At 38.7% G+C, this 18532-nt stretch overlaps 1 protein-coding gene across 3 annotated transcripts in view; it reads left to right on the top strand.

The window, feature by feature from the left end:
• Window positions 1–18532, top strand: part of NCOA2 (nuclear receptor coactivator 2) — a 293779-nt gene that overhangs the window by 247144 nt on the left and 28103 nt on the right. For all 3 annotated transcript variants that reach the window (XM_075063071.1, XM_032794449.2, XM_075063070.1), the window contains 4 exons: window positions 8414–8624; window positions 12316–12522; window positions 15168–15383; window positions 16135–16267. In XM_075063071.1, the coding sequence (XP_074919172.1) occupies window positions 8414–8624; window positions 12316–12522; window positions 15168–15383; window positions 16135–16267 (767 nt within the window). The remainder of the gene's footprint in view (window positions 1–8413; window positions 8625–12315; window positions 12523–15167; window positions 15384–16134; window positions 16268–18532) is intronic.

The following is an 18532-nucleotide window of genomic DNA, read 5'->3' as shown; positions in this document are numbered from 1 at the left end:
CTGTTTTTTTTCCTTTATATTTTGCATATTTAATTTGATTCTTAGGTGTGGGTTTGCTTGCTTGCTTGTTTTTGTGGGGAATTCTGTTCTACCATTTCCCCCCACCTAATTTTGGGGGATAGACTGCATGTCCTAAGCCTAAACAACTGCACACCATCTGCTGTGTCAGCAGATTCTAACCAAGAGGCAGTTCTAGAGAAAAGGTAATAATCATGGAACACAGCAGCCAAACATGCTATTACAGCAGGGCACCATCCCACTGTTCAGAGCACATACAACTAAGCATTTTCTGCGTCGCCTTTATTTCTTTTGCTTGGATAAGTCTTGACAGCTGCTACTATCCCTGAGGGGTGACTATAATTTTTCAATCCTTCGTACCCTTCAGGAGGGAAACTGAGCAAATTATACTAATTTCCTTAGTGATTAATCCTTGGGCCTGGATGTTAATGCAGTTCTCTATACAGCTAATATTCTGTAATGCCTTAAATATAGCTAGAATGGGAGCAATCGGATTCTAAATGAGAACTTAATACTTCATTAGGTTAGAAAAATCATGGATGTACAGAATGTTAAAGCCAAACTGACAACAATAAACCACTTCAAATATACTGAACCAAATTCTGTTCTTAGTTATCCCAGTGGAAATCAGGAGTTATTCACTGAGGTCAATGGAATTATGTCAGATTTACACTGGAATGTAAGGAAGAACTCAGTTTGGCCTTCCAAGTTTCAACTAGCACAAGAATATACAATCTGGTAGTCGCTAGAAGAATTATTTGAATGTTTATGGCTGGTGCTCTTAAAAGAGGCAATAGGGTACTATCCTGTTTCCCAGTTGCTATCCTTTTCACTAATTAAAATTTCAGTTTCATATTCAATAGTGAATGCATATATTTTGTGGAGAGGAAATTGCTTAAAGACTTGTTCTAGGTATCCATCCACTAAATTTAAATGTGTAAGTATACTAACTTTCAGTGAAGAAGTTTAAGTTTCAGTATTGCCAATCCCAAGTAATCAAAAATATGTCAGGGCCCAAAAACTCTTGAGACTTTTAAAAATAATAAATTTGGTTTTGTTTTTTTCCTTTTGGTTTTTCAGCCTACAGTATTCATGTTTTCAAGCTCTTCTCCACAGTAATAGGAGCTAGAAACTTCTTTTTTAAAAAAAAATAATAGTGAAAGCGGAGATTCTCAGTCACATGACTACCAGAGCTGAGGCTGTAAGAAAAATACCAAATGTTGCAAGACTCATGAAAAAATCATAAGAGTTGGCAATACTGAAGTTTAGTTGAGTGGCAAGTAAGGAGATGTCAAAAATACCCTAAATGGCAGCAGTTGTTTTGTAAGAACGCTGAATCTCTGAAGATATTTTTTTTAAGATAATTTCAAAACCTTATTTAAGACTCTGAAACCTTGACCAGAATAACCAAGTGAAATCCAGCATTGAGTAGGAAAGGAAGTGGTGATGAGTATAGAACAATGTAAGCATTTATCTAACTGCAAGCCAGTACTCTATATAAATAACCACTTTACCCCAATTATAAAATCACTGAAAATATTTTAGCATCAAAAACTTTTCAGCTTTAGAAAACAGTTTCTCACAGGAAGTGCTCACTACCCAAATTTAGATCAAAGCTGGAACTATTTAATACAAGACTAGGACACAGACTCCTGTTCTAAATTCTTCCATCCTCCTGTGTCGTTTCCCTTCCCCTCTTCTTCCTCCGTTGTATGTATTTATATGTATACCTCCTTTATGCTTGCGTTACCTACTGTGCAGGTCTATTTAACATCCCTTTGGGGGGAAAGTCTTGTATTTTTAAATAATTATTCATTTCATTGTGCCATGTCACAGGAAGTTTTTAAGCAACCCCATAATAGAGTAGTTTCTGGGTAAGGGGGAGCCTTTTTGGTCTGATGCAAAAAGAGCCGATACGTTTTCTCCTTTTATTTTTGATGTAACACTTTCTGAACAGGAAATGCTTTGAAGTGTACCACCATACTAAAAATAGCGTTCTTCTAGGTAGTGTATTTGAACATATACGTCTATTGAACCCAGCAACTGACAGGAAACCTTTCTCAAATAGTGGAAAATATTTCCAGTGTCTATATACCATTTTTCCCGCTCAATGTGGTGATGATTATTTTACCTATACACTATTAAGTGGCCTGCAATTCCAATTTAAGTAATTATGGGAGGTGAGTGAGAAAAGACTTGTTTTCTAAAAGAAAAGGTTTTCATAAGGCATCATTTATTGTTACTGAGTAGCATTAGGTGTTCAGTCAGTTCTGTTGTTTCTGTTACTAGATATTTAAGACACAGGCAGGTCCAAATCTGGAGGAATGTAGACAGAAAATATCCTGGCAAAGCGAGGAGCTGTAGATTATATCCATATAGGTAGCCTAAGCTGTAAACTATGCAAATGTCAAAATATGAACACTTTTCCATGAAAATGAAAACAGAATGTAACTAGAAATGTTCTGCTTTGGGTATATGAACAATATTTCCATAATCTGTGATTTAAAAAAAAAACAGTTTGATTAGCTATATTATTGGGACGGAAATAATTTATTAAAGAGATTTTGCTTATATCATAAATATGACTACATTTTTCAGCATCTGTCTTGGTGTTTGTTTCATATTTACCTTATCGAGTCCTTCAGATAATCTGAGGGCAATGTTTAAAATGCTACAAAGGAGTTGAGATAGTTGCTAATTACATCTATATGTGTGTGACTAAAACTGCTCATTACAAATCTTTGATGAGCTCCTGAAAAACAAGGTGATTATATAATGGTCATTTGCTGTTGTAACTAAATATGTAAATATGCACAGATCTTCAAATATTGTTTTAAAACTTAATATCTTTCAGTAACAATTGATTTTTTCAAGATGCACAAGGTGCTTTGCGTTTATAAAATACCTTTCATGATATACACTCAAAGTGCTTTGAAAAGAAGAAGATGAGGAACGCAGGAGTGAAGTGTCTTATCCAACGTCACACAGTAACCACTGGCATACATAGTAGGAAATATAATCCAGGTCACCTGATTTGTAGTCCCCTATTTTAACCAGTGGACCACATTGTCTGTCCCTCATTGCACATACTAATCAGCAAGAATAACTTGTCTCTCTTTTTATATAGATATTGTATTTATGTAGTCTCCATCACTAGTATCAGGAAACCTCACAAACATTGACAAATTGATCATCACAAGGCACAAAAAGAGATCACACAGGCATTCTGTGGCAGGGCCAGGAAGTGAGCCCAAAGCTTACAAGTCCCAGTCCTCTTCCTTAACCAAAACCATCCTTTCTGCTCTGGAATAAATCTGGAATAATGCGTTACTATTTTTCCTGTGACCTGAGAAAACCCTCAGTGAAACGTAAATATCTTCAATGGCAGCATACATGCTTCCCTTCCTGGTTGGTACTGCAGTTGTCATCATTATAGGCCCATGCCCTAGTCTGTTCCTATGGAAAGGATTGTGTTGCCACAAATTTTACATTGTGTCAAGTATCAGAGGGGTAGCCATGTTAGTCTGGATCTGTAAAAAGCAACAAAGAGTCCAGTGGCATCTTAGAGACTAACAGATGTATTGGAGCATAAGCTTTCGTGGGTGAATGTGTGCATCTGACGAAGTGGGCATTCACCCACGGAAGCTTATGCCCCAATACATCTGTTAGTCTTTAAGGTGCCATGGGACAATTTGTTAAATTTTACAGTTACTTCTTGGCAGGCCCAGAGGATCAAAGGATGGAGGAGATAGAATGTGAGGGACCCAAATATTTAATTTATCAAGCAGTGACTTTTGTAAGTAGGAAATGAGGTAAAAGATAAAAGAAAAAGATAGAGTAAATACTGTACATGTAAAGCTTTTAGTCTTAGAATGCTGACAAGCCCAGAGGTGTTTTTTACATCTTTTGGAGCTTGTCTACATGGGACATTCAGGAAACTTAAGACAAATTAACTCGTGCACATTAACTTCATAGCATTAGTTAAAGTGCATTAAACTTCTGTGTGGATGCTGTCATTCAGAAGTAAAGTGGCCATAGTTTTCTGTAGTTTGAGAAGATTTAAGATCACCTGAATGAGAGTATCAGATGAGGTATTTCCAGGAGAGATAGGGAAATATCATTATACAAGGCACTGGTGAGACCTCATCTGGAATACCGTGTGCAATTCTGATCTCCCATATTTAAGAAAGATGAATTCAAACTGGAACAGGTGCAGAGAAGGGCTACTAGAATGGTCCGAGGAATGGAAAACCTACCTTCTGAGAGGAGACTCAAAGAGCTTGGCTTGTTTAGCCTAACCGAAAGAGGCCTATGGGGAGATACGATTGCTGTCTATAAACACATCACAGGGATAAGAACCGGGGAGGGAGAGGAGTTAAGCACCAGTGTGGACACTAGAATAAATGGATATAAACTGGCCATCAACAAGTGTAGGCTTGAAATTAGGTGAAGATTTCTAACTATCACAGAAGTGAAGTTTTGCAACAACCTTCCAAGGGGAGCAGTGGGGGCAAAAAAAATTAACTGGCTTCAAGAGTGAGCTTGGTAAGTTTATGGAAGGGATATGATATGTTGAAACTGCATACAATGGTATGCTAGCAGCAAATATCTCTAGTGGCCGGTGATGTGACATTAGCTGGGGAGGGCTCTGAGTTACTACAGAGAATTCTTTCCCAGGTTTCTGGCTGAGGTCTCTTGCCCACATGCTCAGGGTCTAACTGATCAACATATTTGAGGTCAGAGAAGAATTTTCCCATGGGTCAGATTGGCAGAGACCTTGGGGGGGGTGGGGTTACCTTCCTCTGCAGCATGGAGCCCGGGTCACTTGCAGGTGTAAATTGTGGATTCTCTGTAATTTGAAGTCTTTAAATCATGATTTGAGGACTTCAGTAGCTCAGGCAGAGGTCAGGGGTCTATTACAGGAGTGGGTGGGTGAGGTTCTGTAGCTTACAATGTGCAGGAGGTCAGACAGATAATCACAATGGTCCCTTGTGGCCTTAAAGTCTATGAGTCTGAGGTTAAAATGTGTTCTAACTTATGCCAATAACATCACAGCTTTAGTTAATTCATCTTAACTTTCCTAAGTGTCCCCATATGGACAAGCCCCAGGGACTACCAGGGTCCTGGCTTGCAGGGAAGGATGCTAGGGAATGGTGTGTAGGAAAGGAAGGGACTAGAGATAGGACTCCTGAGCAGGGTCAATCCCACCCCTCGCCCAGTTTATCTTCTTACTCTGCTCTGCTTACCCTGCTGCTAGACCCTTGTTTCCCTGTGACTGGGGTGGGGATTTCCTGTTAGAGATCAGAAGCAGCTCTGTTCTAAAGTATAAGGCAGCTAAAGAAGTCTGGTTGTTGAAGATCAGGCAGACTCCTGCATGGGCTGGAGGCAGGATCAAAACATTGTATTCCAGAGTTTAGAGAGTGTAGAAATGCAGAAGGGAGGTGGTGCTGCTGGCAGAAGAGAGCTAAGTTTTCTTAGCTCCACAACCTTCATTTATGAGCGTATGCATCCTTGGGTGTAAGTTTGTTACAGTAATGAATGGGAACACCCCTAAATCATCCCCCACCAAACATTCTCCCTCCTTCCCAACCTCACTCCCCAGTCATTTGTCTTCTCTGTGTCTTTTAACTTATAACCTGTTTGGGACAGAGACTTTTTATTTTTGTATGTTGTACCGCAATGAGCATGTTGTCTATGCTAAACAAATAATAAATAGTCACCTTTATGGTTTTAAGGAACAATATATTTTAAAGTTCCTCTCAGCATGAAAATTCCAATTTTTTAAAAAGGCCCCTACTGGCGGCTTTCACATGATAGTGGGGGCAATAGGATATTGTCCTCATGAATGATGAGAAGAAATGCAACCTGGCCTTGTTGCCCTCGGCAGACAAGAGGGGAACCGCAAAAAGGTTGACTGAAATATTTAGGGCTTGATCCAAATTCCATTAAGATAAATGGAAGCACTTAGCAGGGGTTAAATTTGATACAGTAGTACTTATAGACCAATATATTTTGAAACTGTTTAAATGCTTAAGATGAAATAGCATCTGTTTTTACAAAAGAAACATTAGTATTAGTGGAGTGGATGAAAATAAAGTTAACTTCAGCTTTGGAACACTGTTCATCCATACAGTACAGTCTGGAAAGGTGCTTTGTAAAATACTTGTGACCATTTTTAAGCATGACTGGGTTAGTACTTCGTGGGGTTTAGTGTCCTTGCTTTGTTGTAAAGATAGGTCTTGTGTACACGGTTTGACTCTCTTGTGATCATCAGATCTGTATCAGGAACAGCACTTTTGAAATTGTTGTTACATAGGGAGTTTAAGGTGTGTCTTGTACCCTACCTGAAGGTCAAACTAGGCCACTAAGGAAGTAAGTTGAGTACAGAATTAAAATCAGTGGAGAAATCGTATGAAAAGCAGCCAGTTAGAGATTTTTTGCATCAATTTCTTCACACGTGGTGCCATTTGAGGGTGGATATCAAAGGGTTTTTTATGCATGTGAGGGGAGAATTTGGCCCTAACAGTAGTGTCTTGTTTTTCTCTTTGAAGCTGGCCTGGTAATTCTGAAACTTGTTCTCAGTTAAAAGTGAAAATAACGCAGCAACACTGATTACAACAAAAAGGGATAGTTAGCTAGTTATAAGACATCTGTTATCGTTGGCCTTTCTTTACCAGGTTTTTCCTTGCCACTTCCTCAGGGGAAATGAAAATATCTTCTAGAGAAGAGTGGCATTTTGTGACTAAATTAGATCCAATGTTTTCATCCCTAGCTTTTGTTATGCCTGTTATACAACCGAGAATTATAGTAGCCGAAGTGTTAAAAGAACAAATATACAACTTGCACATGCAAAACTTTCCCACCTAGTTTACACAAATTTTATTTAATGAAGGCCATATGTCTTAATTCCCCAAAATAATACTGTATCATCCTTCTGATATTTATGATGCCCATCACTGGTCCCTTCATGACTCTTTCAACCTTCTCCTCCCTGCCCCTAAATTCATATAAAATGCAGCTTCTAAAACCAACTTCCTTGTCTGCCCCATATTTGTATCTCTTCATCAACTTCTTCCATAACAAGTTCAAGGTTCTTCAGAGCTGTGCCTTCCTTACTAATGCCACCATCTCTTATCACATTGCTCCCCACCCACTCAGCCAGGCCAACAGTGCCAGTCTCGACCACGCTCTTGTCTATATCTCCCAAATTTGACACACACTCCTTCTTTCACACCACACCTTTTGTGTGGCTCCTGCTCCTTGAACTGATCTAAAAGGCTATGGCTGGGAATTGGAGGAGGAGAGGGTAGTACTTTGTGGTTCACCTACAAGAAATCTAGCAATAAGCATATAGGCTTACAATTTAAAGGAATAGTAAGGGATGAAATATTACATTAAGAATTGTATATAAAAGGTGAGCGTGTGTCTGTTTTTGTATACCCCACCCTTCATATGGTTTCTGTGACTGCATCTGTATTCTGTGTTTGTACAATGCCTAAGAAAGGTCCGGATCCTGATAGAAGCCTTGTATATAAGCTGTGATACAAAATATATCCAAAGGTTTTAAAGTCTTCCGTGGTGAAAATGCTAGAATAGGACGTTGTAATTTTTAACATTTTTCAAAGTTTGTGTGTGAAGAATTTTAACTACATATGTTCAAGGATGGAAGAGAAGGATTTAAGCAATGTTAAAATCTATGAAATGGACGCCTCCAGGAGAAACGCACTGTTCAACTTTTGTGTTTGTCTGTTGAATTTTAATTTTCTGGAGTTTTTTTGAGTAAACTGAACTTAGTTGTAGAAGTCTAATTAGAGGTCTGTTCTCTTCTTGCTTGCCACCACTCTGAACCCTCTCTCTCTCTCTTTCTCTGTGCCAAATTATCATTGCCTTGGTGCTGAGGGAACAGTACACAGTTCACCTGTGCATGAGGCCCTCTGACCCTCAGCTGAGAGAGAAGTTCCAGTACTCTTGGCAGGGCCGTCCCTAGGGGGTGCAGGTGGAAGTGATGAATCAGTCAATTCTGGGACCGAATGCACCAGCCAATCATACTGGCCCTCAAGGCCCCCCAAAACTTGGGGCCCGGAGCAGTCACCCCAATTCACTGTACCCAAGGGGACAGCTCTGACTCTTGGCACAGTTAAGTAACCTAAACAGGGATGGTTGGGCTGACTGGCTATGTGTGGCAAACACTGGAGGGAGTGCTCCCTACCCCTTTTCCACTGGTATAGTGAGTCCCCCCACTTGCTTCACCAGGCTCCCTGGTGACAATACCTAATGCCTCACAGGCAGTACAGGTATTCAGTCTCCTCTCAGTCCTTCACTGGCTCTAAGAGCTGTGATTGGACCCTTTCTACTGTTCATATGGAGAACAAACTGTGCTATATTTTCATTGCAGCCAGGCAGTGAGTTGGATAATTTGGAGGAGATTCTGGATGATCTACAGAATAGTCAGTTACCACAGCTTTTCCCAGATACCCGGCCCGGTGCTGCAGCTGGATCAGTTGACAAGCAAGCCATCATCAATGACCTCATGCAGCTCACAGGTGAAAACAGCCCTGGCACGTCTGTTGGAACCCAGAAACCAGCAATGAGGATTTCACAGAGCAGTGAGTTTGTGTTATAACTGGTCATGCAAGTGTATGAAATTGTCAGATTAAAATGTAGGTTTTGCAGTGATGCCCCAGGGGCTGCTAGGCTGTGAAGTATTGAGTTGAGCTATTTCAGAACTTCTTTGACACAACAGCACCATCTGCTGTCCTGATCAATTGGAACCAAAATATTGCACTGTGCTGAAAGTCGGTGTCCTTTTAAAGGTTAAAGGGACACTCAATTTAAAATAAAATTCACATATCTTAAAATATTTTACCTGCTATTGTTATAAATAACAATAATATATTATTGTTTTTTCCAGCCTGTTAACTTTGTACATTTGACAGCATTTTCTGTATAGTTGTTTTTACTGTTTCTCACAATGGAAGGGGGCGGTTATTAGGATAAATAGGAAAATGTGCTTCTAAAATTAAAAAACTGCCAGCAGGACTTATGGCCAAGTTTAATACCTACACTGAATTTGAACCAATTTTTTTTTAATTGACTCAATTTCAAGTTGACAATGTCCCTATAAGTGATATTACATGTTATCAGTGAAATATTTAGCTGTTTGTGAAAAATAATTACTGCAAGTAAGGTCAGAGTGTTATCAAAAATGAAAGTTGAGGTAAACCTGTTTTTTTTATTTGGTTTGGATTTGGTTTGGTTTGGTTTTTTTAATCCTGCTTAAATATTTACCCTTATAGACTGGTTATGCGCTAAATACCTCCTAAATATAGTTTTTAGACATATTATTAAAATACCCATTTATTTAATAAACTGGAACTATTCTGTGGATTTTTGTAAACTTTCTAAACACGTATTTATTTAAGACCAGTGGCATGTCTCATCAGGTAAATTCACATTTTTAACCCTTCAGATCTTTATTAACATTATTTTTAAAAGCTAGATATACACTTAACACTACTGACCATTATATTTAAATGTAATATATTACGTGACAAAAGCCAAAGAAGTCAATTTTCAAATTTATTTCTTAGTTTACATTATTATGTGTTCCCTATTGTGTTTTTCATAGGCTAAGACTAACATTTTTTTTGTACTTGTGAATGCTTTGCCTTGGATCAATTTGTGTCATGGTGTGGATGTGGTTTAACCAGTGTATATGTTTAATATACTCACTTTGATAAGTGGAGGAAGACTATCCTAGGCAGTACATATTTCAAAGAGAAGTCTTTGTGCTTCCTGAGTCTTAATAGCGTCCTGTGTGAGACCTGGTCTGACAGTCCCCTCTCATGTGGTCCAGACACCTGATGGCTTTCCTGAGTTAACTGTCTGTATTGGCTGACATTACTTCCTCTTACCTGACCTCTTTTTAAAGGGAGGTGCATTTCCATTTCCAAAATGTTCTCCTAGCCAAGATTTAAATTTTCAGAGGTTAAGGTATCTCAGGATGAGGACCCAAAATCAAAGACCACTTATCTTTTGTCCTTTCACTAGGAGATTAGCCCTTCAATGTCTGCTTTTGACATCACACTTCCTTCAGCTCTTATTTAGGCCAAATCATGTATTTGACATGACTTGCCCAAACTTTACGCAGTACCAAAGTTGTTTCATTCACAGGACCATTAGATGCTATTATTTGATTCTACTTTGTAATGTAAATAAAATTGTATTTTAAGTGTTTCTTTGTATTAAATTTCAGAAAGGAACCTTGGAACCACAGTCACACCTGCACCTTTTAAGTCTGTTTCCAGAGCTCCTAATAGCACAACAGCAAAGCAGTTGTGAGCCAAGAAGTCATACTGGGTTTTAGAATCATAGAATATCAGGATTGGATGGGACCTCAGGAAGTCATCTAGTCCAGCCTCCTGCTCAAAGCAGGACCAATGCCCAAACAGATTTTTACCCCAGTTCACTAAATGGCCCCCTCAAGGATTGAATTTGCAACCCTGGATTTAGTAGGCCAGTGCTCAAACCACTGAGCTATTCCCTCCCCCCATCATTCATATATATTCATTCCCTGAGCAAATTAAGCTATGCCAGCAAAAGGCCTCTCCCTCACCCCCACCCCCATTATAACTTCATCTACACTAGTGTTTCCTTTCTATTATCATTGGCTAATTATAAGTTTGTATTCATAACAACTCTTTCTGTGTCTGCATTATTTCAAGCCTTTGCTGGCTCAGAGTGCACGTGTCCTAGGATTGCTACTGAAATCAGGTTTTGGCTCAGTTCTGAGTTGGATTTTGTGGTACTCACCCATCTTAAATCAGTAGGGCCAGTTGGTCTCTCTGGTAACCAGACTTGGTTTGTTTGTTTGTACTGATGTTAAATATGGTGTTTCAGGATCTGATGGTCAGAAGTGAGGTCCTGTGGGCAAAGTTTAGACTCACCTTAGGTTTATACAAAAGAGTTTACTGCAAAGAATTTGAAACATCAGAAGAAAATAATTCACACAGGTGCTTCCTGTCATATGACACAATAAAGAAGAAAGACAAGTTAGACACCTTTTGTAGTAAGATGTTTCAGATTTTTTAAACTAGCTTCATAATACTTCATCTGAATTCTCAGATTTAAAAGTGTCTGTACTATAGTCTGGAGTAAATAAGAAGTTCTCTAGCTTTCTTATAGCGTGGTTCCATCAAAATAAAGAGGTTATTTTGTGGATGACTTCTTGCCATTCACTGTCAGTGACTATCCCTGGGGCAGTTGCTGAAAATGTTTATATGGAAAAGTAATTTTAGGGAAATATTTAATGTATTTTAGCATTGTGTGTTAACAAGAAAGGAAGAGCCAGTACCATGTGATCAGCAAGAGGGTCTACAGAGCACGACTGGGAACCACTTGAGTAGATTCTAGGAAGTAGTTGCTGTCCTTTTAAAAATCTCTCAAAGAATAACCGTCCCTGAATTGTTTTCTTTTGAAGAGTTGACATTCTCCTTTCTAATAAAACCTATATGCATTTTTCTCTGTTGAGGCTGATTTTTAAAGCAAAAATTCTTTTAAAATTAGCCTCAGCAGAGGAATAGATTCACAGAAAAGGTGAGGGTAATGGGCAAGTAAGAAATAAGATGTGTTGGAATCTCTTGAAATTCAGATGTACTTGTTAAGTAGTTAGAAGTGAACTTAAGGAAAACTATTTTCCTGGTAGTTTTGTTGTAGCTGGTGGTATAGTTCTAAGACTTCAGCCTGAAATCATTTATAACTGAACCTTGAAAGTACAGGTGTTCACTCATGGCAAAAAAATTAAAATTCTATGTAAGGAGGGATAGTAACAGTATCAGCAAATGACCACATACAGCCAGGGGCCTTCTTCACGGATTTTGGTGCCTTAAGGAATACAGTTTATATGGGGAAAGTTGTGAAGCTTGTCAAACTCTGAATTTCATAAGTTTTGCCTCAGGCTGACATCTGCACTTCTATTTTCAGCCACAGTCCTTTTAGGGATATGATTGTTTGGCAGTGAAGCACACATCATGTGTTAGTACACCTATGCTGTAGTTGTACTTCAGTAAATTATTTTAACTTTACATCATTTACTATTTAAAATACAAATCACTACCTGTGCTTCCTCGCATTTTTTGTAATGGTGTCTGGATGGGGCATATCCAATACAGCTACGGAGTGATATGCTTATGGAACACTGTATATCTCAACCCCTCTGTTTGAAGAGTGTATTTTTATAAGTTAAGTTTCTCTTCTTGTACATTTGTTTTTTTCACTTTTCCTCTCTCTCTGGTCTAGCTTTTAATAACCCACGAGCAGGACAACTGGGCAGGTTATTACCAAACCAGAATTTACCACTCGACATCACATTGCAAAACCCATCAGGTTCAGGACCTTTCCCACCGATAAGAAACAGTAGTCCATATTCAGTGATACCTCAGCCAGGAATGATGGGCAGTCAAGGGATGATAGGAAATCAAGGAACTTTAGGGAACAATAGCACAGGTAAGAATTCAAATACTGTTTCCTATTTTTCTTAACTTATTTAATTAATTGGATGTATTTATGTGTAACATAATCAAGGTAGGGATAATTACAGATGCATCCTGTATGTATCTGAAGTCCTAATCGAGCACAACCTGAATGGAAAACCTCAAATATCTGCAAAATTGTCCACATAGTGGACAGTTACGATGAAACAGCAAACCATAGTGGCACATCAGCTTTGCCCTGGACTACTTCATAATGTTTGTTGGTTAAGTGGTGCACAAGAACACGTGCTTTTTCACTTACCATGTGAAAGGCGTGGGAGGAGATACTTAAAGGCTCATTGGATTAGTAATGGAATAGGGACTCTTTCGCATCAGCTTTCCAGGTTCAGATGTCACCAAAATTGGTAGAAACCAAATGAAGAAGCCAATTGGCTTTTCAGTAGTTTATGTGAAGTGAATTGGTGATCTCTGTCCCTTTGTTAATAGTTTGGTCTATCTACTGCAAAAGAGCACCCTTTTTTGTCAAGAATTAAATGACCACAGAGAATGAGCTGTCCTCTCCATCACACAAATATCACCTCCAAAACAGAATTTCAAGCATGTTGGTGATATTGCTGCCCATACTAAGTATGTTCCATGATTAAAAACAGAACTTCTGTCTCTGGTACTCTGTTTTTCTACTTTCCTGGCCATCAAGATTCACTTTAAGTAAAAGAAACTGGGTTTATGACCTTTTAATTTTTAAATCAGGTAACCTGGTCTTGTTTGAAGCATTAGATATCTGTAATTGAATTTACTTTTTTTAAACTTTTATTGTTGATTGTGCCATGTCTATGATGGACTTCTGTAAGTTGCCTCTAAACCTTACAAAGGTTACCAGAGGGGAAAACGTTACTGGAAAAGTTTGGATGAAGTGTCTCTGTTTAGTTACTTTCATCAGTTACCATATGTTTTGTGATTATGAAGTATGCAACTCTAGTTAAGAATTCTGAATAGCCAGATGCTATAAAGCCGGGGTTCTCAACCTTTTTCTTTCTGAGCCCCTCCCTGGCCCCCCATGCTATAAAAACTCCATGGCCCACCTGTGCCACAACAGTTGTTTTTCTGCATATAAAAGGCAGAGCCAGCACTGGGAGGTAGCAAGTAGGGCAGTTCCCTGGGATCCCACACCACAGGGGGCCCTGTGAAGCTAGATTGCTCAGGCTTTGACTTCAGACCTGGGTTGCGGGGCTTGGAACCCCAGGCTTCAGCCCCCGTGCAGTGGGGCTTCGGCTTTCTGCCCTGGGCCACAGCAAGTCTAATGCTGGCCCTGCTTGGTGAACCCCTTACAACCTGCTGAGGGGCCCACAGTGGGCCCCAGACTCCTGGTTGAGAACCACTGGTGTAAAGCATGTTAAATGCTGACCGCAAAAGGTCAGTTATATGTTCATTTTGTATCAATATCAGGAAATACAAACTGTACTACTGTGCCAGAAATTAAAATATCTTATAGAGCAGTTTAGGGATTGTCTTGCAGGCTTTCAGGAGAATTACATTTCTCCATATTATGCATGCATGTTGGAGCTTACCATCCATATTCTTGCCATTTGTGCTAGTTCACCATGTGTTTCAGCTGACAGAATTGTGCAGATTTAAAAAAAAAAAAAAAAAAACAACCAAACAGCAGAAGTCATATGGAAGCAAATTTCATACTTCAGGTAGAAAGCTGATTGCCTGCAAGGATCAGGAGGGGACTTTTCCCCCTCAATATATTGCATTGCACTGTTGGCTTGGTGAATTATTATTTTTATCACCCTCTGAAGGCATTGGCCACTGATTATTCAGGGTACCGGATTAGAGAGACCAGCCATCTGAGCTGAGCCAACGTTTTCTATATTACTACAGTATTGAAATGATTACCAATGCTATATTTCTACAAGTTTTAGTTTTTTGATTACCACAATAGTACAGTACTCTAAGCCTATAAATTTAAAGAGTAAATAAATTATATTAGTGATTTACAGTAGATGTAGGAGGACTTCCCCTAATATAACCGTAATAAACTGCACCAAGTATCGGAAAGTTCCTGTGAGTAATTTCCCTGCACCGTCTATTGATTTCAGGTTTGTCCGGGTAAGTCTTGTAGTTAGGAAGGCTCCTGGTTATGAATGACAAGAGTTTTCAAAAGATCAGTGATTAATAACAAAAAAAGATAAGAATTAATTCTTATATTTTTGTTGTTTATAAATGTATATTAATATCTTGTTGTTGCCCAGATCTTCACATTCTCACACAGGACTTGAAAAGTAAATTGCTGACATGTATGCCAGCAAACATGATTCATTTCCTGAGGAAGGAAGTCAGGTTATCCACACAGCCTCAGCACCTGTTGTGGAGTACATATGGGAACACTTACGCTTAACAGCTTTTCAGAAATGATAAAAGGGTCACCTTTGTGTAAAACCAGTAGTAGTCCCCAGTTCCCCAACTGAATGGCAAAATGCAGAAGCCTGCAGAGTTACACGTCTGAAGGGGCAGTTGAGATATAATTTGCTTTGAATAAAACCTGGCACACTAGTTTAATTTTCCAGAGAAAAATATACTAATTAACCAACAGGAATATTTGGAGATGTTTTCAAGGCTTGCATCTGGGTTTCACTGTATTTGGATTTTATACAGGAATGGTTGGTGGTAATACCCCTCGGCCTGCCATGCCGTCTGGAGACTGGGGTGCTCAGGGTTCTGCTGTGAGGGTAACCTGTGCTGCTACAACCAGTGCCATGAACAGGCCAATCCAAGGAGGCATGATACGTAACCCAACAACCAGCATTCCTATGAGACCCAGCAGCCAGCCAGGCCCAAGACAGATGCTTCAGTCTCAGGTCATGAATATGGGTAAGCCCCAGTGCCTTATTGTAGTATATTATTTTGCAGTTACTGCATTGTATGATTAGGAAGAAGAAGGTAACATCTAGCTTTAAATATAGACTTGATTAAAATTGTGTTGAGCAAGTTATATGCTCCCTGCAGTGGAAATAGCCCATTCAACAAGGAGAGCCTGTGTAAGGTGTGTATTTTAATGTTTGTCACTATGTGAGCAGTTTCTGACTTTCTTTAGCCGCACAAAAATGTGTGACCAAAGGAATAGGATAGGAAGATTTTCTAGTTTATGAAAAAATAAGGTTCTAAAAGAAAATATATATTTTAACATGTCCTTTGTACTAGGTCAATACTAAAGCAACTACATTTGGATACAGATTGTATGTAGAATGCTCATACCCTTTGCGCTAGTCTTTGTTCATATTTGCATTTGTTATATCATATCAGATGTAGTACCATACTCATCAATTTATATTTGCAGAGTTCTTTTGATATATGTTAAAAAATAAAAAAGTGAAAGATTTATTGACCAGTAATTTCATGATGCTTTGGGATTGCTAAAGTGCAACGAGAAGAAAGCAAAGTCTTACACTGGAATGATGGTTAAATTGAGACAAAAGATCTATTGTCTATATGCCTCCTTAGAAATGAAGATGCTGACAATTTTTTGTTCACTCAAAGCAAATATAGCTTATTTGAAAGCACCAACAGTAAGGTTGTGGCCCTTCACTGTACAGATGTTGTTTGATTGCTTTTTCTTGTTTAGGGCCGTCTGAACTGGAGATGAATATGGGGGGACCTCAATACAGCCAACAACAGCAAGCTCCTCCGAATCAGACCGCACCGTGGCCGGACAGCATCTTGCCTATAGATCAGACATCTTTTGGTAATCAGAACAGGTCAGTCTTAGTGGCAAATCAAAAAGTCATATTTTACAGGAAAACTTGTAGGTCCACATTTTATGAGCTTCATGGGAACAAACTCTTTTTTAATGTATGTAATGCATGCTTTCAGGGAACAAAATTGTTGATTTATGCTTGTTGCATGTTTATATGTGTACAATATGCATTCATGACATAGCATTATCTCCGGTTACTCCTTCTGCTGCTTAGGCCATGTGTACAATGAAAGAATTTATGCCTCTATATTGCACCAATTCCCATCCCTGGTGCAGATGCACAGGCGGTGGAAATAGTGCAAGAATTAATATAGGCAGGACTGTGCATTTTTTACTATCAAGGTCATGAAAACTAGTAGGTGAGCAGGTGGAAAAGATGCCTGAGCCATATTTACATTAGTGGCTTGCCATGAATTCAGCTACAAGATTGCTGCCTGTTACCCTAGTATCAGTACTACTTTTTCTAGTATAGATCACCCTTCAACTTCTGGGGAGGTTTTTTTTTTTCACTTGTATATTTTGTTTTATTTGGGCTAGAATCCTGCAAAGAGCTGGAGAGAAAAAATGAAGCAAGACTTAGTCTCTCTCTCTCTCTCTCTCTAGTTTAAATTATCTCAGTCTGTTTTCCGCAGTACCAAATGCACAATTACAGTCTGATCAGTCCATATTAAACTCGTATGTTTTTCTTTATATTTGTTACTATACGTTTCATGTAGTGCCATAACTGTGCATGGGGCTTTAAAGATCTTAAGAAGTCACATTCTCTGCCCCCAAAAGGTTTACAGTCTAAATCAGATAAACATAAAACATGCAGATGAAAGAGGAACACATTTTCAAATTCAGAGTGAAGTCGGGCAAGATAGGAGAGGAGCATAGGGAAGGAAATCAGCATGGAAATAAGTTGAAAGAATGAATTTTGAGGAATGTTTTGAAACCGGGGGGCGGGGAGAGGTGCATAGCGTGTGACTATTTCAGAGTATGATGTGTACAACCTAAAGTTTTGTTTTCTTGCTGAAAGTTGGCTATAAAAGAGTATATATAACTTCAACATAACCTTAGTTCCAGTCTTTCCTGATGCTTTTCCCACTTTATCATGTTTTTCCAATAGTTCTCCCGATGCTATTCTCCATATGCTCTAGGCATCTTTGACATAGCTTAAAAGTAGGGCTGTCAAGCAATCAAAAAATTATTTGCTCAATTAAACAATAATAGAATACAATTTATTTAAATATTTTGGATGTTTTCTACATTTTCAAATATATTGATTTCAATTACAAAACAGAATACAAAGTGTACAGTGCTCGCTTTATATTTATTTTTGATTACAAATATTTGTACTGTAAAAAAACAAAAGAAATAATATTTTTCAGTTCACAAAATACAAGTACTGTAGTGCAATCTCTCTGTCGTGAACGTTGAACTTACAAATGTAGAATTATGTCCAAAAAAAACCTGCATTCAAAAATAAAACAATGTAAAATTTTAGAGCCTACAAGTACACTCAGTCCTACTTCTTGTTCAGCCAGTCACTCAGACAAACAAGTTTGTTTACATTTGCAGGAAATAATGCTGCCCATTTCTTGTTTATGTCACTTGAAAGTAAGAACAGGCCTTCTCATGGCACTGTTGTAGCCAGCGTCACAAGATATTTACATGCCAGATGCGCTAAAGATTCATATGTCCCTTCATGCTTCAACCACCATTCCAGGGGATATGCGCCCTTGCTGATGATGGGTTCTGCTTGATAACAATCCAGTGCAGACCAACACATGTTCATTTTCATTATCTGAGTCAGATGCCACCAGCAGAAGATTTGATTTTCTTTTCTGGTGGTTCGAGTTCTGTAATTCCTGCATCGGAGTGTTGCTATTTTAAGACTTCTGAAAGCATGCTCCACACCCTCGTCCCTCTCAGATTTTGGAAGGCACTTCAGATTCTTAAAGCTTTGGTTGAGTCCTGTAGCTATCTTTAGAAATGTCACATTGGTACCTTCTTTGCATTTTGTGAAAGCTACAGTGAAAGTGTTCTTAAAATGAACAACATGTGCTGGTCATCATCCCAGACTGCTAAACATGAAATATGAGGCAGAATGCGGGTAAAACAGAGCAGGGACATACAATTCTCCCCTAAGGAGTTCAATCATAAATTTAATTAATGCATTTTTTTTTTTTTAACGTGCCCCATCAGCATGGAAGCATGTCCTCTGGAATGGTGGCTGAAGCATGAAGGGGCATCCAAATGTTTAGCATATCTGGCACATAAATAC

Source organism: Chelonoidis abingdonii, chromosome 2 (genome assembly GCF_003597395.2).
Source record: "Chelonoidis abingdonii isolate Lonesome George chromosome 2, CheloAbing_2.0, whole genome shotgun sequence".
NCBI classification, from domain to species: domain Eukaryota; kingdom Metazoa; phylum Chordata; order Testudines; family Testudinidae; genus Chelonoidis; species Chelonoidis abingdonii.
This window is presented reverse-complemented; position numbering and strand designations above follow the sequence as displayed.